Raw genomic sequence first — 27,100 nt, 5'->3', positions numbered from 1 at the left:
CCAATTTTCCTGTGGCCATTTTATCTGTTTAGCTGTCTTCTCACATGAAATAAAGAATGCTTCAACATTTCTTTCTTCAAACTCTGGGAGAGTTTATACAAGTTTAAACATCTCCCCACTGGCTTCTGATGTGGAAATAAGTCCTTCCTCACCTTCTGGTGTCTCTTTTTTAAATAACCTGGAATTCTTTGTCTTTTTTTTTTCTTTCCTCCTTTTCTAATCTCACAACTTCTAATTCCCTCTCCTGTTTTCTTTTACTCTCCTGCCTTTCTGCCTGTTCCCTTTGGAATGCTCTTTCTCTTTCCTTTTCTTTTCCTGCTGCCTCTAGTTCTGATTTTTTTTCAATTGCAGTTGAATTTGAGCCCATTCCGACAACCCATCCCTTGGAGAACTCGGTCTGTTGTGCATACCTTCAATTATGTCTGGTTTCCTTACCCCTGCAAGTAATCTTAATTGTAACTTATCTGCCAATTCCATTAACTTAGCTTTATTAGTTATAATTTCAACTCCCAGACAAGTCTTAACAACTGCCAAAGCCATATTGCAGTCTCACCGCTTTATTAAAAAAAAACCTCACACCAACTCCTAAATTCAGAGTGTCCCTTGTACTTGTAACCTTAAGATTCAGATACTCCAAATCAATCAAGGAATTTCAAATATATCCCACAAAGAGCACCCAATTTTGTTATGGCACAGTGAATGGCAAATGCTGAGCTGCTCAAATCCAAGGGAAAGTTGAAACAGCTGCCACAACTGTTTTGCAATTTATATTTTATTTCAAGATGCGTGCCTTGAATTCGGTAGTAATAAGTCCACCAAGTCTTAGAGGTTTTTTACAAAACTAAATTAAACATTTATTAATAGAAGAAAAGATTTTAAGCACGTAGAGGTCTACAAATTACTACTACAATAACTCCTAAATCCCTTAATTAATCTCTCTCCCAGTTACACCTCTGTTAAGCAACAGTAAAAACAAATAAATTTCAACAGACCCAGGCAACACACACACTACCCTGGACAGTGATATTCACAGTGAGTTTTCTTAGCTTCAGTTCCTGTCAACAGCAACTTGAAGCATAGAGGCTGGAGGCTTTTCACACTTCTTAGATCTTAGAATGCATTCCTCCTTACACATAACCTCATCTCCTTTATACATGTTTTTCCCTTTTTAATGTAAATTCTATTGTTCCAATATGTCTTTGCGACTTTACTCTTCTCATAATATAAATATTTCATGGCACTCATATTATCAGTAACCTTTGGGAAAAGTAAACACACCCTTTGATTTAGCTTCTTATGGCTAGGTGTAACATCTTACTATATCTTTGAAATTCAAACTAACCTAATTTATCTAACAATGCAAATGTTCCTCACACCTCACATTCTAAAACTTCAGCCATGTTTACATATTTAGCATTTCAAACCTAGCTGCCCTTTTGATAACACAAAAGCTCCAGACCAGCTGCCTCCAATTTAATTAAACCACCTACACAGACATCCACACAGAGAAACTAATCCAAACCCCGCTCTTAACCTACCCTTACGATAAATCACAAAATTATGAAAATTATTATATTTTCCTGACGGAGCTGTTACAGGCTCCATGGGCCAAATGACAATCTGTGCTATACATTTTTTTGAGAAAATCATAGAAAACAATGTTAGGCATAGGGGGAGTTTGAAAGCAAATCAGCAATGAACATAGAACAATTTCAATAAGAATGCTTTTTATAGCAGACTAATAGTAAGATAGGCAAGACAGGGGTAGCCTGCTACGAGACGGAGCCAACTTTTAATGGTTAATAAGAAAATGTTGTTTCAAAAATGTTGAAACTAGTAAGCTAATGTTCAAATAGGGATGTTTAAAAATTAAGTTTGTGCATTTACCTAACAACAAGACAACCAATGGAAAGTATTCAAAAAGATATTTGGTGTGATACAAAATGAGTATTTACTACTTAAAGGCAAAGGCACCACTTGTGTATTTAGGCAACTGAGGTCAACAAATGAGCTAAGTGATAGTACCAAGCTAAATGAAAAGGCTGCACAAATGCAAGGAAAGGGGAAACTCTGGTGGACTTACTGTGCTATAAGAAGCAACTGCGGGATATATAGAAAGTAATGGCATACCAAAAATGAATAAGAAAATTTGAAAGGGGGAGACAGTGTAGTGATATTGTCCCAGGGCTGGCTCAGTTAGCTCAGTAGCTGAACAGCTGATTTGTGATGCAAAGACAGGCCAACAGTTCGGGTTCAATTCCTGTACTGGCTGAGATCATCCATGAAGGCCCTGCCTTCTCAACCTCAGCCCCTCGTCTGTGGTGTGGTGACCCTCAGGTTAAACTCACCACCAGTCTATGGTCCTCTGGGACTTTGGCGATTTTCATTTCAGTATTCCAGAGACCCAGGGTTATGCTCTGTGGTCATGGGTTCAAATCCCACCACGGCAGATGGTGGAATTTGAATTTGCTTTTAAAAATCTGGAATTAAAAGTCTAATGAAGACCATGAAACCATTGTAGATTGTTATAAAAAGCCATCTGGTTTACTAATGTCCTTTAGGGAAGGAAATCTGCCATCCTCACCTAGCCTGGTCTACATGTGATTCCAGATCCGACCCACAGTAATGTGGTTGACTCTGAAATGCCCTCCGAAATGGCCTAGCAAACCACTCAGTTGCATCAAACCACTAAAAAGTCAATAAAAAGGAATGAAACCGGACGGACCACCCAGCATTGACCTATGCACCGGAAACGACAATGGTAAACCCAGCCCTGTCAACCCTGCAAAGTCGTCCTTACTAACACCTGGAGGCTTGTGCTAAAATTGGGGGAGCTGAGTCACAGGCTCGTCCAGCAACAGCCTGACACAGTCGTACACAGATCAAGCCCCAGACACCAACGTCACTATTCTGTCCCACTGGCAGGAAAGACCCAGCAGAGGTGGCGGCACAGTGGTATACGGTCGAGAGGAAGTTGCCCTCGGAGTGCTCAACATTGACTCTGGACCCCATGAAGTCTCATGGCATTGGGTCAAACATGGGCAAGGAAACCTCCTGCTGATTACCACGTACCTCCCTCTCTCAGCTGATGAATCAGTACTCTTCCATGTTGAACACTCTTGGAAGAAGCACTGAGGGTGGCAAGAGCACAAAATGTACTCTGGATAGGGGACTTCAATGTCCATCACCAAAAGTGTCTCAGTGGCACCACCACAAACCAAGCTGGTTGAGTCCTAAAGGACATAGCTTCTAGGCTGGGTCGGCGGCAGGTGGTAAGTGAACCAACAAGAAGGAAAAACATACTTGACCACCTCCTCACCAACCTGCCTGCCGCAGATGCATCTGTCCATGATGGTATTGGTAGGAGTGACCACCACACAGTCGTTGTGGAGACGTGGTTCCGTCTTCACATTTAGGATGCCCTCCATTGTGTTGTGTGGCACTACCTCTAAGCTAAATGGGATAGATTTCGAATAGATTGAGAAACTCAAGACTGGGCGTCCATGAGGTGCTCTGGACCATCAGTAGCAGCAGAATTGTACTCAAGCACAATCTGTAACCTCTTGGCTGGGCATATCCCCCACTCTACCATTACCACCAGGCGAGGGGATCAACCCTGATACAATGAAGAGTGCAGAAGGGCATGCCAGGAGCAGCACTAGGCATACCTAAAAATGAGGTATCAACCTGGTGAAACTACAACACAGGGCTACTTGTGTGCCAAACAGCATTAGCAGCAAGTGATAGACAGAGCTAAGCGATTCCACAACCGACGGATCAGATCTATGCTCTGCAGTCTTGCCACATCCAGTTGTGAATGCGGTGGACAATTAAACGACTCACTGGAGGAGGAGGCTCCACAATATCCCTCAATGATGGAGGAGCCCAACGTATCAGTGCAAACAGTAAGGCTGAAACATTTGCAACAATCTTCAGCCAGAGGTGCCAAGTGGATGATCCATCTCACCCTCCTTCAGAGGTCCCCAGCATCACAGATGCCAGTCTTCAGCCAATTCGATTCACTCTGCGTGATATCAAGAAACGTTTGAAGGTACTGGATACTGAAAAGGCTATGGGCCCTGTCAGTATTCTGGCAATAGAACTGAAGACTTGTGCTCCAGAACTTGCCACGCCCCTGACCAAGCTGTTCCAGTGCAGCTACAATACTGGCATCTACCCGGCAAGATGGAAAATTGCCCAGGTATGTCCTCTACACAAAAAGGAGGACAAATCCAACCTGGCCAGTTGCTGCCCCCATCAGACTCTGTCCATCATCAGTAAAGTGATGGAAGGGGTCATCAACAGTGCTATCAAGCAGTACTTGCTTAGCAATAACCTGCTCACTGACGTTCATTTTGGGTTCTGCCAGTGTAATTCCACTTCTGACCCCGTTACAGCCTTGGTTCAAATATGGACAAAAGAGCAGAGCTTCAGAGGAGAAGTGAAAGTGACTGCCCTTGACATCAAGGCAGCATTCAACCAAATGTGGTATCAAGGAACCCTAGCAAGACTGGAGTCAATGGGAGTCGGGTGGAAAGCTCTCTACTGGTTGGAGTCATATCTAGCTCAAAGGAAGATAGTTGTGGTTGTTGGGGGTCAATCATCTCAGTTCCAGGACACCACTGCAGGAGTTCCTCAGGGTAGTGTCCTAGGCCCAACCATCTTGAGCCGCTTCATCAATGACCTTCCTTCCATCATAAGGCCAGAAGTGGGGATGTTTGCTGATGATTGCATAATGTTCACCATTCGCAACTCTTCAGATACTGATGAAGTCCATGTCCAAATGCAGCAAGACCTGGACAATATCCAGGCTTGGGCTGACATGACAAGTACCATTCGCGCCACACAAGTGTCAGGCAATGACCGACTGCAACAAGAGCAAACCTAACTATTGCCCCTTGATATCCCATTCCAGGGTCAAAATTCTGGAACCTGCACCTGAACAGCACCATGTGTACCTACACCACAGGGACTGCAGCAGTTCAAGAAGCCAGCTCTCCGCCACCTTCTCAAGGACATCTAGGTTTGGGCAATAAATGCTGGCCCAGCCAGCAAAGCCCACATCCTGTAAATGATTAAAAAAAATTCAATGGCATGACCATTGCTAATCCCCCACTATCAACATCCTGGGAGTTACCATTGACCAGGAACTGAACTGGACTAGCCATATAAATACTGTGGCTACAAGAGCAGGTCAGAGGCTAGGAATCCTATGGCGAGTAACTCACCTGATTCCCCAAAGCCTGTCCACCATATACAAGGCACAAGTCAGGAGTATGATGGAATACTCTACACTTGCCTAAATGAGTGCAGCTCCAACAACACTCAAGAGGTTTGACACCATCCAAAGCAGCCCGCTTGATTTTTCACAAACATTCACTCCCTTCACCACTGACGCACAGTAGCAGCAGTATGTGCCATCTACAAGATGCCCTGCAGGAATTCACCAAGGCACCTTGGACAGCCCCTTCCAAACCCACGACCACTACCATCTAGAAGGACAAGGACAGCAGATACATGGGAACACCAGCACCTGGAAGTTCCCCTCCAAGCTACTTACCATCCTGACTTGGAAATATATCGCCATTCCTTTACTGTCGCTGGAGCAAAATCCTGGAACTCCTTCCCTAATGCACAGTGGGTGTACCTACACCATGTGGACTAGAGTGGTTCAAGAAGGCAGCTCACCACCACCTTCTCAAGGGCAATTACGGAAGACCAATAAATGCTGACCTAGCCAGCGATGCTCCCACCTTGTAAGTGAATTTTTAAAAAGCTAATACAGAAGTTTTTTATAAATATATAAAGAACAAGAAAGGAAGGGGAATATGGATCTGTTGAAGACAGACGCATGCACTTTATAGACAAAGAAGCAAAAGGCAGACCTTTTAAATGAGTACTTTGTGTCTGTGTGCATTGTGGAGGTAGAGAGCAAAATGCCAGCAGTACAAGGAAACTTAAAAATATGATAAGGCAAGGAACTTAATAGATTTAATCTAAGTAATGATGCTTTAGTAATGATGGTTCCAGAGTATTAAAAGATATAAATGAGGAAATTGCAGATGCATCAATCAGAATTTTTCAGTGCTCCATAGATTCAGGATTTGTATCCTTGCATTGGAAATTTGTAAACAGCACTCCAGTGGATAACTAGAAACCCATCAGTTTAACATCAGTTGTGAGGAAATTGCTGCAATTTATCAATGTTACTGAGCACTTGAATAAATATGAGCTGATCTAAGAGAATCAGCATGGATTTGTGTTGAGCTGGTCAAGGCTGACTTAACTAGTTGAATTTTATAAGGTGATACTCGCATGACAGATAGTCTATGGATGTTGTTTATATGGATTTCAAGGAGGCATTTGTTAAGGTTTCGCACAACATATTAACAAAGCTAGATCACACACAATTGGATGTAACCTTGTGGCATGGGTTGGTAATTGATTGGGAGCTAGGAGACAGAGCTTAGGGATGAAGGGAATGTCCTCTGGTTGGAGGGAGAAAACGAGTTCCGCTGGAGCATCAGCTTTTCACCATATATGTTAAGGGTTTGGATGAAGGGATAGAGAGAATTATCAAGTTTATAATTCACAGCAAGTAAATTCAGTAGACGGGATAGGAAGGTACAAAGGAGCATGGGCGAAGTGACTGGGCAAAACTACGTAAGTTGGAGTTTGGTGTGAGGTCATCCATTTTGGATGTGAGAAAGGCAAATCAAAATATTTTCTTAATGGTGAGAGACTAGAAGTTGTAGAAGGGCAAAAGGATTTGGGTGTCTATACTTATAGGCCAATAAAAGTTACTGCACAGGTTAAAAAAAACAAAACAAAAGGACTAATGGACTAATCATCTGTCCTGATGATGCCACTTTCAAAAGCAGTTCCTCTGACATGTCTTCCTTCTTCCTTAACCGAGGTTTTCCACCCACGGTGGTTGACAGGGCCCTCAACCATATCCGGCTCATCTCCCGTGCATCCACCCTCACACCTTCCTCTAACTCCCAGAACCATGATAGGGTCCCCCCTGTCCTCACCTATCACCCCACCAGCCTCCGCATTCAAAGGATCATCCTCCGCCATTTCCGCCAACTCCAGCATGATGCCACCACCAAACACATCTTCCCTTCACCCCCCCGGCGGCATTCCGCAAGGATAGTTCCCTCCAGGACACCCTGGTCCATTCCTCCATCACCCCCTACACCTCAAGCCCCTTCCACGGCACCTTCCCATGCTACCGCAGAAGGTGCAACACCTGCCTCTTTAATTCCCCTCTCCTCGCCGTGCAAGGGCCCAAACACTCCTTTCAAGTGAAGCAGCATTTCACTTGCACTTCCTTCAATTTAGTCTACTGCATTCACTGTTCCCAATACGATTTCCTCTACATTGGAGAGACCAAACGCAGACTTGGTGACCGCTTTGTGGAACACCTTCAGTCTGTCCGCAAGCATGACCCAGACCTCCCTGTCGCTTGCCATTTCAGCACTCCACCCAGCTCTCATGCCCACATGTCCATCCTTGGCCTGCTGCATTGTTCCGCTGAAGCTCAACACAAACTAGAGGAACAGCATTTCATCTTCCGACTAGGCACTTTACAGCCTTCCGGACTGAATATTGAGTTCAACAATTTTAGATCATGAACTCTCTCCTCCATCCCCAGCCCCTTTCTGATCCCCTTTTTTCCAATAATTTATATAGATTTTTCTCTTCCCACCTAATTCCATTATTTTTAAATGTATTTCCATCCATTGTTTTATCTTTGCCTTTTAGCCTGTTTCGATCCCTAGCCCCACCCCACCCCCCACTAGGGCTATCTGTACCTTTATTATCCTTAGATAATATCACCAACTTCAACACCTCTTTGTCCTTTTGTCTATGACATCTTTTGGTTATCTCCACCTATCACGGTCCCTCTATCCAGCTCTACTTGTCCCAACCGCCCCCCCCCCCCCTTAAACCAGCTTATATTTCACCTCTTTTCTATTTTTCCTTAGTTCTGTTGAAGAGTCATACGGACTCGAAACGTTAACTGTGTTCCTCTCCGCAGATGCTGTCAGACCTGCTGAGTTTTTCCAGATATTTTTGTTTTTGTTTTGGATTTCCAGCATCCGCAGTTTTTTGCTTTTATCTTTGGACTAATGGAATGTTAGCCTTGATCTGAAGTGGGTTGGCATATAAGAACGAGGAATTGTTTCAGTTGGATGCCTAATTAAACCCCATCTGGAATTCAGTTGAAGGCACTGAACACTGGAAAGGATACATTTGTTTTGGTAGGGGGTACAGTAACATGACAGTTTTACCTTTGGTCCATTGTGAAAAAATTAGCACAGACCTCATTTCAAATGAAGCTTCTGGGTGCATTTAAGACCCAGGTTGATAAAATATATTTGCTTTGGTTGGAGCTTGCAATTTAGGCCCTGGTGTCTCTAAATTGAAAGCTTAATCATATTAGTTGCATAGTGAATTTTTTTTAAATACATTAATCCTAAGCAATTTTATGTGCAGCAGAACATATGCATTGAACAGTTAGGACCATTATTAAGTAATCACTTGGTGAGAAAGTTGTTTCGTGAATTAAAGTATAATGCTGCTTGCCACTTTTTTTCAATTGAAGACCATACTATTATCACAAACACATAATTGATCCAAATGGAAATTATTCAATGGCAAAATGTTAACGAGATTTGCTTTTGTTTACTGTGATAAATTTGTTTTCCTTGTAATACAAGAGAGCTACTAGGGAATTTATTAAATGGTGGCACATATGTGATTGCAAATAACTTTCACCCAGAAAATAAGCAAATGCAAAATCTCCATCACAGCAGACTTGACGCTTGGTAGTCTAGAATTTTAAACAGCTGAATCATTTTAATTATGATCTTACGGAGAATTAATGTCTGGAACTGAGGAGCTATAAAGGCCGAATGTTTGCACTGTTATAACAGAAGGGAATCTGGCATGATTAAGTTCTTAGGATAGAGTAAGGGCTGACTGTAAAAACAGCAAATTAATCTATTTTCATTTTCTGATTCAGCAAACAGAGTAATTTATATTTTTCTGCAGTCTTTATTTTAAAAAGGGGCAGAGAAAGGTGACACAGAAGACCAAATTAGTGCTCGGGACCTTCACACGCAGAAAGCACCAGATACACATACGATGCCATATGAGTTTGGATGGTTTAGAACAGTGGCTCTCAAAGTGCCTGAGGTTGCAGCAGATGTCTCTAGGGGATATGTTTCTCTTAATAGTGTAATGGCAGATTTTCAGGAATGAGAATATTTTTTCTGAGCTCTGACTCCCCTTTTCCTTGGTTCAGGGGTTTCCAAGCGTAAGTGGCTCGGGTGCTCAGGCTCATGCACCACCACTCACCTTCTCACTGCTCCTCAAATCACAGGTTGTTTCTCTCATGTGTTTGTTGCTAATAGGCATACTAGTGAGATGCAGTTGTGCCTATTAGCAGCAAACATGGGAAAGAAACAATTTGTGGTCAGAGGAGTGACGAGAAGGTGAGGAACAGTGCATGAGCCTGAACAGTGCAGTGGTACGAGAGCAACAGATGCTGGCCGAAACACTGTTCAAGTGGGAGAGGCGGCTGCTTGACCTACAAGCCAGCGGACTGCTGGACGGACACAGCCTGCCTGGCCGAGGCCATCACCTTGGAGCCATAACAAAGATACAAAGGAGTGAGTAGGTTTAGAGGGTTTGGGAAGAGGGGCTGCTGAGTGAATGAGTAGGGTGGGAGGGGAAGGTTAGGAAGAGAGGCTTCAAGTGCTTATGTTCCAACAAACAAGCCCACCCATCATGTTAAAGGTAAGTAAAACAAAATTATTATAGGCATAGGTTTACCTGTAATTTGTAAATATAATGATGTACAAAACGCGTGGCTGTTAGATAGGTAGTTTAAAAAAAGAAACTGCCTGTAGGGTTACGCTATTAGTTGGTAAATCTAAGTGGTGTAGACAACCTAAAATGCTTTGGAACAGCTGCTGTAGAATGTGCGAATAAGAGACCTAATGTCTGTTTATGGTTCCGCCTTGCAAATTTTGTTTGCCCTGAACAGAGCAGAGCATGCTCCGTTCACGTTTACCTGACCTATATATAACCTAACTTGCAATATTTAAAGGCACTACTGGAAGCCACCATCAAGAAGGTACATTTTTGAAAATGTTGATCTTAACGTGTAACCCAGAAGGGCTGGAGTCCTAACATTTCCAAAAATTGGTCATTTTGTTACTGTGGATTCAGTCTTCTTAAGACTCGATTTTACAATTTTTCTGAAATAGTAAAAAAAAAAAGCTATATAAGTTTTTGCTGCCAGCAAATACATAGTTGATACCATGAGATCTATGTATTTGCTGGCAGCAAAAAATCATATAGCTTTTTTTTTTACTATTTCAGAAAAATTGTAAAATCGAGTCTTAAGAAGACTGAATCCACAGTAATAAAATGACCAATTTTTGGAAATGTTAGGATTCCAGCCCTTCTGGGTTACACGTTAAGAGCAACATTTTCAAAAATGTACCTTCTTGATGGTGGCTTCCAATAGTGCCTTTAAATATTGCAAGTTAGGTTATATATAGATCACAGTTGAGTGCAATTGGCTGAGACATATTAGCACTACATAGACCTGAACAAGTAGCATACCATTCAGAAAACATTGGCTCAGATCTTCCCGTCGCTGGATCGTTGAAGACTGGATGTATTCCATAAAATGTGCTACATGACCCCTCGGAAGTTCCAATGCCCTGACTCCATGGGAATTGCACAAGAAGTTTGAACTGCCGATGGGCAATTCTCCTGCTCTCTCAGACCCTCCAAAAAAGTCTCCGGCTCTAAGTTAGAGTCAGACACCTGGATAGTTACCGATGGAAAATCCTAGTCTAATTCCTGGGTAACCACAACTGAGCCCCCCCTCCCCTTCACTTGACCTAACTAATCCACACCGCCTGACTCCCCTTGTGACCCACCCAACCCGATCTCATCACCCTACTCCCTTACCCACCATACCCCCCTACCACTTACCTCACCCAACCTACCCATTGACACACCTCCACATTCACTCACCCATGCATTCGTACACTCATTCACTAACACATTGAGCAGCTTTGGGACAGTTTAACGTACCAGAATATGGCAGATAGTGCCGTAAATAGGAGCGTAGCTTCTGCGCAGAAAATCACCACTGCTCCCTCCAAGCTTTCCTGCGCTGAGTTCTGCAGAATCCTCCATCGGAAGATTGGCCAGAAAAATCAAAGGAAGGTAAGTCGATTGTTTTTCTGTCTGACCTGGGCCGGAAACAGGGGTTCCAACCCTGATCATAAGATTTAGGCCAATGTTTTTAAGAGATTATTTCTCATCAGAATTGCCTTCAAGGAAAAGGATGGATCTGAATGCCATGTAAACATTAGAAGACAAAAGGGATTACCTTTTATTGGATTCATTTGTATGCTTGATTTTTCTTGTGCTTGTTGGTTCATAATTTTTAAATGCTATGAAGAGAGTTTTCTGTGCAGTAGTTCTCCCTCATCATTGTGTTTCATGCTGTAGAACAGCTACTTCGTGGCAGCAGGGGAGCAGACATTTTGTATAGGATTCTCCCTAAAATGACAGCATAAAGCTGCAGTGCAATGATGCCTTCAACAGGAACATTGGCAGAAATCCTATACATAATGCTACAATAGAAGAGTTCTGCACAGGATCCACTCCTTGACATCAGGAGATTTGAGACTACTGCCAATTGTAAGTTTTAATCAACAATAGAGTTGCTGTTTTTTTTCTTGAAATAGCACAAACAAGAAAACTGAAAACCCCTGGTTGGGTAATGCGCAACCACACTGACAGTCAAAATAATAAATAGGGTGATTTTGCAGTCAGTTGAATGTGCTTTGGTGTTTCTGAAATTGGCTCTGCACTGAATATTAGACATAACTGGGATCTGGTAAATTCTGTTCATGATGTTTTGTACAGAGAAACTATTTTGTAGGTGGGAATTTAGTAATAAAACCATATAATGTGAACTGGATTACTGCCACCACATGCTGCCAGATGAAAGACTCGGCCTTTTTATCACTGATTGCAGAGAAGCACAAGATCTTTATGCCTGTCAAGTTCAAACATATTACATCTCTGAAACAATTATAAATAACAGAATATCACCACTAGTTGAAGGTAGATTCAAGCAGCTGAAGTGCACCCTTCTGTTCAAGGCACAGTTTCTTTAATAAACAATGTTAACTCGTAAGTTATAACAGAAGTTGAAGTCTTTTGCCACCGTATCTATACGGATTGCCAAGTAACCTAAATGGTTCGACACTTGACTCCCAGTGGTTATATATTTACCTTTAAAGCCCAGCCGTTACCTTATTATCAAGGAAGGTTATGATGCTGTTACTGAATTTGGTGTTTTTGAATTTAAGTAACTTTAAACTATGACAGATATGGATTAAGAATCTGATTTTGTTCATGGAACAGCATGTAGACAGTAAAGTAGATGATTTTAGGCAGTATGTAATCTACAAGAATAAAGCTTTGCCAGGTAATCAACATAATTTGAAACATGAGATGCATAGGTCTCAAATCAAATATGTTTCACAACGTAATGCTGAAGAAAGTAAGCATCAAATAACTGTCTCCTCTCTTTGCTGCCGTGGCCATACTGTGCTAATAAAGGGGATGAGATTACAGAAAATAGCAGAGAGTGATGCTTAAGCAGACCATTTCTTTGAACAAAAGTTTCAGTGCCCTAGAATCATCAGTTAATTGAACTAAGTAGTAGTAAATATACCCCACTTGAATTGTTATTTTATTTCCATTTTATTGAATTTCTGTCAAGCTTGCTATGGGATTTTATTTGCTTGGTCTAACCTTTACATGTATGATTACCAATTTATTGGTATGTCAGGCCAAAGGGCAAAAGCTACATCTAAACATACATAGTGTACTACAAAACACTGAAACATACTTTTATCACAATTGCAGAATATTTGAAAATGAGTTATTTTAATAAAATAATCTGTGATGTTGTATCCTCTTTTTGTGATATTTTGACTTGTCCAAGAAAAGCACTAGTGTGTTGATGTAATTTCAGCCCTGAAAGATGGTGTCTTGTTGATTTCATTGTGTGTTCATTGGGTAATATGAAGAAACTCTTGAGATTTCTCAACATTTGTTGGGGGTGATTGGCAACACAATATAAGTTTAACCCAGTTGAAGAATATGATTTGACAATTATTGCTATTTTTACTGTTTGCATAAATAGTGATTGTTTTACCATGTAACTTGGCAAGAGGTGTCATGAAGATAAATGTTATTGAGAGTAGAATATCATAGCTTTGGTTTGGTGTTGTTTTTCATCGTAAATTTTAGTTGCTACTGGTAAACGTGTCTTGTCCACGGTCATCGGCAGAATGGGAGCTGGGAAGAGTTGAGGCAATAAGAGACTCAAAATGGGGATAAAGAGGCATCAGTGGAAACCATACAAACTGGAAAAGAGGAGAGGTAGAGTTGTTGAAAATTGCAGGAGTGGGGAACTAGAGGCAGAGTGATGCTTTCAAGCCCAGGAACAGCTGAACACGGGGCATAAGGAAGTTGGGAAGCATGTAACGAGAGAGCCACACAAGGTTGAAGGGCAGTAAGTGGTGGTAGATGAACTTCTGTGGGCAAAACAACCTGAACCTGCACCAGGTGAGTGGTAGGTAACCATGTGGAGCTAATAATCTGTAATGGGAAAAATGAAGGAATACTGAAAATTTAAAAGAAGTACAGTAAAGTCCTGCCGTTGTGATTTCCCCTTTTGCGAATTCCCTTATCCGCGCAAAAGTCTTTGCACACCAGTTCACCCATTGCGGGCCCAAATTCACTTATCCACAGTTTTAAAAATAAAAAAATAGCAGCCATCTTTAGAAAATGCTGAGAAAAGAAAAACCGCCTGAATAAAGTTTTAAAAAAAGGGAAGCTATCCATGACGTATTTCCTGCAGCCAGCCTCTTTCCCCCATCCCCCACCGATATGGCTCCGGCAACAAGAAATCCCCATGGCCCTGATCGCAGTCCACCTTCACTTTCAAGTAAAGTGCCGCAAGTGTGACAAATTTTACATTTTTCTTGTTTTATTAAACAATTTCTCCAGTAAAGTTCTCTTTAAATTTATTAAGAACATGTTTTTTTTTCTTGCCTCTGACCCTTTCTACATGTAAAATTTTAGGATGGCTGGAACCTATCTAATTGATTCCCATTGTAAAGTATGCTCTTCGTTCATGATTTCACTGTTTACAAGGTTTTGCAGGAGCGTAACCCCTGCAAACTGGAGGGCTTTTGTACTTTTTTTTAAAAGCACTTAGCTGGGAGTAGGGAGCTAAAGTGGCCGAGTCCATTTTCACGATTGGGAAGGTAAGCATGGGAATTGCTCTGTAGCGCCATCCAGTAACTAAAGTTGGAACTGCAGTAGTCAGCGCCACAATAGCAGTGAGAACATCACAAACTACCACATACATTTGAAAATTTAAATTAGGTCAGCGTTATCTATTATCGGAAAAGGATTAGATAGAACTTTTCAGCACATTACAAATTTGATAGAAGTTCAATGTTTGTATATGATAAATTCATTCACTTTAAAATTCAAAATATTCAAAACAATACATCTGTTTTGTAGATATTTTAGAACACCCTCAAACTGGTTGGTTGATGCGTGATCTAAGAGTTGCACGCATGTGGCAAATATATTTATAATGTGTTAAAATTTGCATATACTGCAGATAATATAAAACTTTGTTCTAAATCATCTGCCATCAAGTCTTAATGTTGGCTGTCCCCCAATTCAAGGATGACATCTACTCAAGGTTCATGAGTTTCTGCTATGGGTCTTCATGTAACTGAATAAACCAATTGTCAACTCAAATATCTTTGGGCAGATGGGGCAGGTCATCCCACGAAGTAGTCAAATCCAGAATGCAGGATTTGCTTCCTTTTCTGTCCTCCTCTACCTCATCATTAAGCTGCATCAAAGCATGATGCAGTTTAATGGACAAATTGTCTCCATTCTGAACAATCGATAGCGAGCTCCGTCCAGCCATTAATGTCAATGCTGCCACACTTCAAGGAGAACTTCATTGTGTCTTTGAAATGTTTCCTTTGTCTTCATCTGCAACATTGGCTATTTGAGAGTTGACACAGCCTGGCAGGCGAGACTGTTTTCAGCCACTGGACACAGTGTCCAGCCTATCACATTTGATTTTGCAGAAGTTTTGCCTGAATGCCTGTGGAGCTGGCGTCAAGAAACATTTGTTCAATGGTTCTCCCATTGAATCTAGAGAATGCAGCAGCGGCATCACTGATGGAGTCTTGATAATGTTCAAAAATTGATGAAATTTCAACAGATATATAGTTTTAGAGTCCCGAATGAGGATTTTAGAGAATGAAGTCTTCCTGGTTGCTATCCATTCACAGTCTACACCTTGTGTAGAGCTCTGAGGTCTTTGCTTGTAATGAGTGCAATTGTGTTTCTAGATGGTAAAACATTTCAGAGGTCAGGTTCTAGGCTGATAACTGGCAATTGATTTCTATTCTGTTAAAATGTTCTAAAGTAGGATGTTTCCACTCACCTTAATAACCAAAGTAAAATCAAATTATTCAGTAATTTAAATAGTGATATGATAAGTAGTTAATTTCAAAGGTTTATTTTATCGCTACATTTACACATATGCAAATCCACCAATAAGCCCTACACATGGTATTATTGTTATGTTAAAATCTATAGCCTACATGTACAATTCTGTTTTTAAGTTAGATGAACTTTAGCACTCAAGATGTTACATAATCCAGGGATGAGAAATTCAGACTTTTGGATCATGGAAATCTGCCCTTTTAATTTTTTGTCCAACCTCCACCTGACCTGTGGAATCCGTCGCTCAGTCCTGCTCTTTATTCTGCCACCAATTTGACACACTTTCAGTCTATGGGAGATGGAGGCTGTGCCCCCAATAGCCACTGTTCCCATCTGCAGCCTGCAGAGTGCCTTCCTCAACTGGAATCTCTTCCTTCTTGTCACCTCCAATGCAGGAGTCGCTGTTGATAGCTCAGGACGGCTGAATCTTCTCGTTAAGTCATGTTACCAATGGAGCGACTCGGCCCTGATCCAACCCCAGTCCACTTCTCAGCTTCAGGCTCCAGCCTCAGGAGGGAGGGAAATTCTAGAGGTTCATGATCGCAACCACATCCTGCCCTTGGCAGCAGACACCACTTTGCACTGCCTCTGGCTCGGCCTACTCGGGGACCCCAGCACTATTCAAGCACCCAATGATGGAATAGGCTTCACTTCTTGGCCTGCTGAGTTCTGAGGCCCCCAGGGCCTGAGCCCCTATCCCAGGGAAGGTGGCTCCCCCTACCCTGGCAGTGCGGATCCAAGTGGTGCCAGCCGAGGAGGAGCTGCAGCCATAACTGACGAGCAGGGAGGACGTGGCAGAGCAGTGGCTGGAGGAGCTGCTGGTTGGGAGTGAGGAGGTGCTGTTGGAGCAGCTGCAGGTCCAGGAAGCAGGACAAAGAGGGGAGCAAGGGCGCGGGAACAGGGGGATCCATGGCCTAGGGTTTGGTCCCTGACAATTGCTTCTGTCCCACATCAGTCAATGTCTTAAAGGTTTAGGATTTGACTCCAGTTTACAAAATGTTTCCTTTTTATCCATCATCCATTACCACTACTTTTCCACCCCAGCTCCCCCACATCCGAGCAAGATGGAGAATCCAGGCGAAGGGGGGGAGGGAGGGGAGGGAGGGATGAGTGAATGGGAGTGTGTAGGGAAAGATTAAGTCATGGGGAGGGGAACATGAGTGAGTGGGGGGGGCTGAGTGGGATGGGAGGGTGGGCATAAGTGAGTGCCCCACGGTGGAAGTGGGCTGGGAAGAGAGTTGTGTGTCATGGCGGGGAGAGGAGCTGATTGTGAGTGTGTGTGTAGAGAGAGGAACCTCGCTAAGTCTTCTGTCATTTGTGGAATATGGCGAATTTGGCTGAAAGCTCCATGCGGACATAAAATCATAACATTTTTACAAATTACTTTAAAACTCATTTTCGTATATATATGACGTATTATGTGTTGATCTATGTGAGCTTTAATAATATACCAAATGTGTCTAGGGTTACATTAATTTTCAAGTTATTTATATAACATAAATAATATATTTTCATGGGATGTGGGCATCGCTAACAAGACCTGCCTTTGTTGCCCATCACTAATTGGCCTTGAGAAGATGGTGGTGAGTTAAAATAGGGTCACATTAGAAAATAGTTTGTAAGGCACTGCCTTTGTCCTTTGCTTCACTTCGCATGTATAAAATCCAGCAAGATCAAATTCTGTTGTTGGTATGGACTTCATCTTGTATTACAGGTGCTAACTGCACTGAATGCTGAAATGCTGAGGTACTTTTATATAAATGCATTGCCCCACAGTCTTGACAGCAATAGAAGGTAAACAAAGAGAAAACTAATGTTTCTACCCACTTGGAGTCTAATGATTCCACCCATTTAAAATGGCCTAGAAGTATTTGCATTTCACTGCAGATCATAGAAAGTGCTATCATCACATGATCCTTGTCACAAAAATATTTTCGACCTTTTTGGTTTCGGCCACTTACGCCTCTGACAGTGTAAATGAAAGCTTGAGTGGTACAAGTATTAAATGGGCTATAATGGAACTCCAAAGCAATAAAGAACTTCAGTATGACAGATTCTTCAATGTTCCCTATTCATTAAAACACATGAAATAGAAGCTTACTTTTACAAATGGCATTTATTCAAGTTAATATTTCTTGGCGTTTTTTAATACATTATTAGAAACCATGTTTCTCCATTCAGCAATACTGTGTCAAAATGTTAGTAAAATTTGTGTTATCCGGCACTGTACCAACCAGAACTCTCTTTAGTAACCAGAATTTCTGACAACTCGATCCTTTTTAAAAATAAAATCAACTGCTAAACTCACAGGTAAACTCATGGCCAAAGAGACAAGGATAAACCAGGAAGTTAAATACCAGCGTGCAGGAATTTGAAAATCGGCCAAAGGTTTAAGTCAGTTCTCCAGAGCTTCTGTAACACCTGAGCTAAGAGAAAAAGACAGTGCTGGCATTCTGATTCCAGCAACCTGATCAGGAAAATCAAGATTCCACAGCCCTCTCACGAGGGAGCCAGGATTTGATTGAGAAATCGTGTGTCTCATGATCAATTCGCAGGAGTTGGCACGTCTGGGGACGACAGCCAGCCGAGTCACAAGTTAATATATCTACGGATGCAGTGAGAGGCTTAGTCACAGGCTAATGTATCCACAGAAATGTTGACAGCTCTGTTCCTATCCTGTACTTGTGCTGGAGTTTCAGACGCTCCAATTTCAACAACCGAAGAGCTGTCTCCCTGCTCTCCCTATAAGATGGATTTTATGTGGTATTGCATACCACAAGGTCACCCTGGATTTGTTGAAAATGAATCTCCTTAGGTAACCGGCACCACCCATTTCCTGTGCATGCCAAATAATAGATTTTACTGTATATTTTGCAAGGTTCATAGCACACTGTGCTTTATTACATGATTGTTATATAGCATTATGCACCACCTTACCATGATTTGACAAACAATTTTTAAACCACAATGAAATAACCTTGGAAATTTCTTTTTTGTTTTGCAGAGTGTGTACAAATGTGATTTCCTCAATCTTCAGTTGCAGCAGCCCCTCCAGCTTGCTCAAGATGCAATAGATGCCTTTCTCAAGCAGCTAAAAAATCCTATTGACTCCCTCCCAGGAGAGCTGTTTCATGTTGTTGTTTTTTCTCTTCTACTGTCTTACTTTCCTGCCCCTTACCAACGCTGGATCTGCTGTAAGAAAGCCCATGAACTTCTTGCACTCCATGGTTTGCTCCTTATAATCACACCTGATTCTTCTCACCAAAACCGTCATGCCTATATGGTTAAGAGCTGGAAAATTGCCATTGAATCTTTGGGATTCAAACGGTATAAATATGTTAAGTTCTCCCATATGCATCTCTTAGCTTTTCGGAAAATTTCTCTGCAGACAACAAGTGACCTGGTCAGCAGAAATTACCCAGAGATGCTATTTATTCCACAGGATTTCAATAACGTGGATGAAGAGGAATACTTGAACACCAGCTGTCAAGATAGATCAGAACTGGAAGATGACCAAATAGCTTACAGTTTTTTAGAGCTACCTGACGCCCCATATGACTCGGACTCTGGAGAGAGCCAAGCAAGCTCTATTCCATTCCATGAAATGGATGATCCAGTTTTACTTTTAAGCTAACCTAGGACTTGTAGTTATTTGCTACCAGAGCTGCTATGTTGCCAAAATAGTTCTGCTGCATTATATAACTCTCTTATACAGAACATGCAGTACAGTTTGCACTTAGAAAATTTGAAAAGTTTATAAAGTGGAATATCCTTTTTCTATATTTGTTAGAAAAATGAAAGCATTCAAGGGATACATAAACAAAACAAACACCTAGTAATGTTCTTAAGGAAGCAACAATATCAGTGTGAGTTGACAAAAGAAACTGACTTCTTAATGATATGGTAAAGTAAATGTCTGATACTGCAGTGTATTTTTGTCAGCCTTGTCAATTGAAAGTCACCCTGTTAACCTTGAAGAATTCAGAGGTTTTACGAGTGGCGATGTCATTGTATTCACAAATACAGGAGAAGCAACAAAATTATGACTATAACAGTGTAGGTGATAGAATCTAAAGCCAGGAAAAAAAAACTCAAAGTAAAAATGTATTTATGGTACTTAGAATTTCAGTTAATGGGCGCCTTCCATGCTTTATCATTCTATGATTCCAAATTTTACTTGAATGATTACATTGTTGCACTCCTATATATTACCAACTTATTTGCTGACAGGGGCATCACTATATGGGATACCAATTCTGGAACAAGTGTTGTTTACCCCTAATTTTGTTGCTTTGGCAAATTTGGAAGGAAAAAGAAAGAAAAACTTCTTTTAAGAAGTTAAACTTCTGCTGGCTGCCTATAGTTAGGCTATAATTCACACTACTACTGTGTGTAACTGTGCAGTTAGTCACACAAAATTCAATGTTAAATTTTCTTGACAAGCAATTTGCTCTGTTCAGTTTTTGAACAAACTGGCATTGGTCTTGTTGAAAAGTGTATGCCATCTTGTCCTTGCGATCTTTGGCTGATGACCTTGCAAGAAAAGGAAATCACTGTATCGAGATGTGTAGTCAGCATCTGTTGTAAAGCTGTGGGGAGGTAAATTGAGGAACAAAACTAGAGCCTCTTTGCAAAATTATGTGCCACAAAAGAGGACAATTGCCTAAAATTTGTGTCTGTTGTATTGTATACATCTGTGAGTAGTTAGTAGATTTTCTTGTTAGTATTCTTTTCTAGCACGTTGAACAGACTGGTAAATGCATGTATATTACCCGGTTATTAGCAGATGGCACTTGTCTGGAAAAAAATCTGCATCTATGCAGCCAAAGGAATGAAGCAAAAAGTGTGATTTTTTTTTCCCCGATTAGATTATTGAACATATAAGTTAACAGTTGCCAGTAAACGTATAGAATGTAATGGCTTATTTTTAATCGTCATTACAACTGTGCTAAAATAGATTACACTCAAATTAACAAACTCATTGATATGATACTCAATTTTTTCACTAAACATACTTTGTTTAATAAGGCCAGCACTGTCACTTCTGGAAAATTGGTCAAAGAATATTATGACACATTCTCACTGAAGTTTTTAGCTGCAGACGAAAGGGTAAAAATCTTTCCCTCTCAATATACAAAGAATCATCTGTTTATTGTACATGCCACCTATCTTGCCCTAGTGGATACACCTTCCCAAATGATGATTACCTGCTTCAGAATAGTTTTTGTCTTTTTTATGTACATGGCAGCATAAAAGTAAGCCATTTGACACATGGAGCCTGTCTGGATACTACCTTTATAATAGAGTAATCTATCGAACTTCATTCTCCAGTCTCCCCTGTATCCTTCTATATTCTTAATTTTCATGTACTTAACCAGTAAATTTGTAAAAGCTGCCATTTATGGTAAAACATGTCATGCTCTAATGACCCTCTGCATGCAAAAAGTAATACATTTCTCTCTTCATTCTTCTGGTGGTTATTCAGGTTGTGTTGCCTTGGTAATAATTTTTGACAAGTCTCCCCTTAGCAATATTCTTGTACATATCCAATTACATTTCAATCCTACCAATAACCAGAGCTCAGTACTGATGCTCATGCTTGTCCTTCAGTAGATATTCCAAGGTCACACAATTGAATGGATGCAATAAACTGCTGGTACTTTTTAAATAGATTAGAATGAGATGATGATTGTCCAAAAGGCTTTAAAGGAATATGGATCCCTGGAATTTTTAGTCTGGTAATCTATCTGTGACATACAAAATCAAATAGCGTTCAAGAGCACAGTGCTGGTGGGATAAAGGAAACAGCTTCCCACATTTTGTATGGCTTAATCAAACAGCTACTTTTGGATTTCTAGCTAACTTTTTGGCCCTTAATTCTTGACTGACTCTTGCATTTAGAAAGTGCACCCTGTAGTGCATTTAAGCATCAGTTGTAGCATTGGTTAACCACTGCTGCAGCTATAACATAAATTCATGCTCAGCCTGAAGTTATGGTTTAAACTGACACCAAAACAAAGCAAAGTGATGCAATCTCAAGGATGGAATCTCACTTTGCTGCACTTTGGAGTAGGTTTGGGGATTAATCCCAATTTACACCACGTAAATTTAGCATTGATGTGCAGTCAAAACCACCTTCTCTCAGTGCTTCACTTGTAGTGTAAATCCACCCTAACATTTATTTAGCATCAGCAGCAATTTTCCGAAAATATCGGTCCTGAGTATTTTGTAACAGTGTCATAATACTGAATCATTAAATACAGTAGCTTAAATTTTCTCTCTGCAAATTAATTTGAGTTTTGTAGTACATTTTATACTTTGCACATTCCTCAGTGTCAGGCTACTGATCTCTACAATTGTGAATAATAACACTAATTTTAATAGATGTTTGCATTTTCATTTGCTGGTTTTTTTCATAATAGTAAGATATTACTGCCTGTGCAGCTAGCTACACAAGTCCCAAACTCACTCCTTTCAGCTTTTACAAATGCACTGGTATATAAAGAAATTAAAATATTGTAGTTCACAAATAATGTATAGATAATTCAATAACTAATTGACACTGAAATATGTTTTGGTACATCATGCTCAGTTTCGACTCTTATTTTCATTCATTAATCATTTGTGATTTTTATAAATCATCAAAGCCGGCAGTTGGGAACAAGTTGAACAGGATTGTGTTTACTTTTTCACACAATTGTTTCAGTTGCAAAGCTATAGACACAGAAGGGTGCAATGACTCGGCATAGCCCAAAAAAAAGTGGGATGATGCACTTATATGGAGCTTTGGTAATTGCAAGTACTTGGGTAAAATCTGGTGGCAAATCAAAGCTTTATTTTTGATCCTACTGAAATACAAGGATTGGTCTTATTTTTAAAAGTACACATTTCTTGTGAACATATAATTTTAAGTTTAAAAAACACTAAAATAATTAATAAAGAAAAATGTGGGCTAAATGTAGGTTTGATGTTTTTAGATCGTAAACTAAAACAGCCTTTTTTATTCGAATTTTTCACAGCACAATTCTGCATAACAAATTTTGTAGTATAGATGTGCAACAGAGATGAATATGTTATTGAAATGTAAAAGGATGTTACTTGCTCGGTATTTGAAAAAAATATGGCAAGTTATCCTGTTCACCAGCCAAAGGTTAGCAGGTAAAATGGCATTTTGAAAATGCCACTGAGTGGAATTGTGTTTCAATGTTGCATTTTATGAAAAGTTTACCTCATAATGAGGTTTTGCACTTGAACCTTGTGACCTTGGTTATAACTATTTTGCTTTTAAGTGAATTTCAGCTGATACTCCATCTGCTCTGATTTAGGCTTTAATTGTTTAAATTTGTTTCTGTTCTGGTTATTTTCTAATAGCTAGAATTAAAAGTTGCATTCATGTGAAGAGTTCAACAGCCTTTTTTGCAATTTTGATTTATATTGTTGTTCTATTTTATTGTTAAATTGTTCATGCTGTGAATATTCACCACTGTAGGTGCCAAAGACTGAAATGGCATTTTGCTTGGGTTTCCATTATAGTATGGTTAGCTAGGAACTCACCAATTTGAAAAGTATCAACATCCATTAACACCTTTCTGGCTTGGACAGATCAAATCCACCTTTGTTTATTTTGAAAACAATAATCTGAAAGTTTTTGTTTCAAAGAAATCTACATTTTTAGAAAGTAATTGCAAGTAACCATAAACCTTGTAAATTTCCATTGTTCTTGGACGTTGCATAGCAGCAACAGTTAATTTATTGTAATTGGAATCGGTTGAATTTTCATTTTCTATTGACTCAGAACTACTACTAGGCTGGTTAATAGGATGTTGTAATAATCTTCAACTGAATTGTTTAGCAGCTATAACATTTTCAGTTATCCTTCTTATGATAGTGTTTAAAATATGACCACAATTTTGAAACTGTGATTTCCGAAAAGTTGGCAAGTTAAAATTGCACAAATGATCAAACTGTGAATTTGCTGTTTAATGATCAAATATCAGTTCAACTCAAGCTGCCTAATATTGACTAATGTATCTCATAAATAATAATTACAGACTATAACTTGCAATTTAACACTAACCATGGAAACCCTCCAGTCTTAGCATTATTAATGCTTGAGTATTAATTAGCTGAATGGTGCAGTTGATACTAAAATGTTACAAAAATTTAAACTTGTTTACTGAGTTTTTCATTAAGCATTTACATATCTTTTTCCTACAGGATCTGTACAGGTTGGTCAACATAATGGAAAATTGAACTGATGCTTAACGGTAGCTTTTTTAGTTATTGCATCAGTATCTGCTCTTACTAAAATGAATGACTTTTTCTATTGTATGTAAACTTCATTTTTCATACTGGAAGTGCTTAAAACTATACTTGCTGGCATCGATCACTTAAAATGGTAAAACTGCATTGTGACATATCCACAATTTTCTGAGTGTCAGCTGTGTAGTTGCTAAGGCAATAAACTGAAATTTTCAAGGTACATTATTGTGATGATTGCATTCTTCTGACTAAAATGCAGAACTCCTATTTAATATTGCAAACTAGATATACAAACTATTCTGAGGAGCTGAGATAGTCTTATGAATTGACGGTTTTGTCTTACAACAGCTGTCACAAAAGACTGCGTATTTTGACACGTTTTCTAACTCAGAACAGAAGTGAGATATGAAAATTCAGTCATCACTTGAATGGATGTGCTGAATATGTGTCAAAAAATCATTTTTAATGTGCCAATCATAGTTTGGGAGGATTGGTTCAAATTTGAGGAAAATGGATATCGCTATTCAATTAGAAAGTTCTCCCTTAGATTATGATTGAAGTTGCAGTCCCGAAAACATTTCTTTACCACTTGCCTCAAAACATTCTCCCATGATATCATTTAGTATAGAATTCATTTATCTCAAATGTTTCTACACTCTTGAACTTAAGACTTGCATCTATATAGTGCCTTTCACAAAATCAGGATGTCCCAAAACACTTTACAATTAGGCGATTTTGTCTCATTAGGCTGGATTTTAACTTGCCTGGCTTGCGGGGAGCAGCACGGTTGTTAGAGCAATAGAAACTTAGAAGTTAAATGCCCAACATGCTGTGAAGTTTTAGCTCCACAGTGTGCCAGTGACATCACAGACAGGCTCTCTGCCCAGAAGCCAGCCTGATTGATAGGCCTGACTTCCAGTCAAGCAGGAGCAGTTCAAAGGAGGCCGCAGGATGAGGTAAAGCCGTGCCCCAGCGTTTGGGAGTGTCAAAGAAGTGGGTGTTATGCTATTTGGAGGCTTCAATGGTGGGGGGAGGTCAGGTGGAGATATCTGACGTCTTGGTGGGGTAGGGAGAGGAGGGGAAGGGGATCAGAGGCCTTTTGGAAGATAGGAATGATTGAGGAGGGTGACTGATTGAATCCAGCAGGAGATAGAAAGGCACTTACCTCCTGGATATAACTTTTTTAACTCATTTGTTCATGGGATGTGGGTGTGACTAGCTAGACCAGCATTTATTGCCCATCCCTAATTGCCCTTGAGAAGCTGGTGGTGAGCCATCATCTTGAACCGCTGCAGTCCATGTGTTGTAGGAATGCCCATGGTGCTGTTAGTTCCAGGATTTTGATCCAGTGACAATGAAGGAATGGCAATATAGTTCCATGCCAGAATTGTGTGTGGTTTGGAAGGAAATTTGAAGGCGGTGGCGTTCCCATACATCTGCCTTTGTCCTTCTAGGTGGTAGAGGTCACGGATTTGGAATGCGCTGTCAAGGGAACTTTGGTGAGTTGCTGTAGATGGTACACAGTGCTACCACTGTGCATTGGTGGTGAAGGGAGTGAATGTTGAAGGTGGTGGATGAGGCACTAATCAAGCAGGCTGCTTTGCCCTGAATGGCGTCAAGCTTCTTGAGTGTTGTTGGAGCTGCACTCATTCAGGCAAATGGAGAGTATTCCATCACACTCCTGACTTGTGCCTTGTAGTTGGTGGACAGGCTTTGGGGAGTCAGGGGGTGAGTTACTCATTGCAGTGTGCCCAGCCTCTGACCTGCTCTTGATAGCCACAGCATTTATATAGCTGGTCTAGTTCAGTTTCTGGTCAATAGTAAGCCATAGGGTGTTGATAGTGGAGGATTAAGCAATGGTAATGCCATTGAATATCATGGGGAGATGGTTAGATTTTCTCTTTTTGGAGGTGGTCATTGCCCAGTACTTGTGTGGCATGAATGCTACTTGCCACTTGTTAGCCCAAGCCTGAATATTGTCCAGGTCTGGCTGCAAATAGACACAGACTGTTTATTTATCTGAGGAGTCACAGGTGGTGCTGAACATTATGCAATCATCCATGACCATCCCCCTTCTGATCTTATGATGGAGGGAAGGTCATTGATGAAGCAACTAAAGACGGTAAGGCCTAGGACACAATCCTGAGGAACTCCAGCCACAATTTCCCGGGACTGAGCTCTTGCCACTGTGTGGCTGCCAGTCTCGGAAAACATGACCATGCTCAGTTATATTCAAAATGTTGAATAAAATGGGACTCTCAGCCTCTAAATATTAAGTGCCATCTTGCTTCCTTGCAGCAGATTGATCAACCAAACCCTTCTCTCCCCCCCCACCCCCCACTCAACCCCCAAACCCCAAACCATTAAAACTGGAAGTGGCCATGTTAGAGGCAGGTTGGTTGTGTGATTCTGATTTTGAACTCTTCAATCCTCCACCAGACCCAAACCAGCCTTTTCTTGTGCTTAAAATCCCCTCCCCTCACTCGTAGGGTGGAATTTTATGTCGTAGCAGGGGTAGGGCCATTAAATACAGCAAGCCATTCAAAAGCACATTGACTTCGGTGGGACTGTAAAATCCCACCAGTGTAAATTTCTACTCACAGTCACTATTAGAATGGATGAAAGGCTTGTGTCTAATTTGCACATAGCAAAGTTCCTCAAAATCATGTGATAATGACAAGATAATCTGTTTTAGTGTTATTCAGTGAGGGATAAATATTGGCCAGGATATTGGGAAGAAAATCTGTTCTACTTTGAAATATTTGTAAGTGGGTAAAATGAAGGATTGAGATTGCTTGAAATGGCCAGGTAAAATAAAATTAGTAATTTTATCAATTGTCTCTTTTTTGATCTAAATTAATTGAATTTCATTCAATTTTTAAATTTATAAAAGCTGCTGTTTAGAAATAGTAATAGCAATAACACTTATGGTTTATGATGAGCTTCTGAACAAGCCATTGAATAATGAGCAAAGCAAAGAACTGAGATCAATTAAGATATAGCAATAGAGTGGCTGTAGCAGTTTAATTCTAATATTTTTATCTTGGATTCTGCCAAAAATATCTGAATTGCTACCAGACTTCATGACATGTTTTCAAATGAATTTTGAAGATAGCATCTCCCCACTGTTTTCCAGCTGGGTGGGACTGCTCTTGTCTATCAAATCATATCTAGAGTATCA

General features: G+C 40.5%; 1 protein-coding gene across 1 annotated transcript in view; it reads left to right on the top strand.

The window, feature by feature from the left end:
• bmt2 (base methyltransferase of 25S rRNA 2 homolog) overlaps nt 1-24,139 on the top strand; it is a 137,627-nt gene extending 113,488 nt beyond the window's left edge. Inside the window, exon 5 of the mRNA XM_041215937.1 lies at nt 18,662-24,139. Coding sequence (XP_041071871.1) covers nt 18,662-19,291 — 630 coding nt within the window. The 3' untranslated portion in view covers nt 19,292-24,139. The remainder of the gene's footprint in view (nt 1-18,661) is intronic.
• The last annotated feature ends 2,961 nt before the right edge of the window (nt 24,140-27,100 follow it).

Source organism: Carcharodon carcharias, chromosome 21 (assembly GCF_017639515.1).
Source record: "Carcharodon carcharias isolate sCarCar2 chromosome 21, sCarCar2.pri, whole genome shotgun sequence".
Lineage (NCBI taxonomy): Eukaryota > Metazoa > Chordata > Chondrichthyes > Lamniformes > Lamnidae > Carcharodon > Carcharodon carcharias.
Note: the sequence above shows the minus strand (reverse complement) of the source record. Positions and strands in the feature narration are given on the sequence as shown.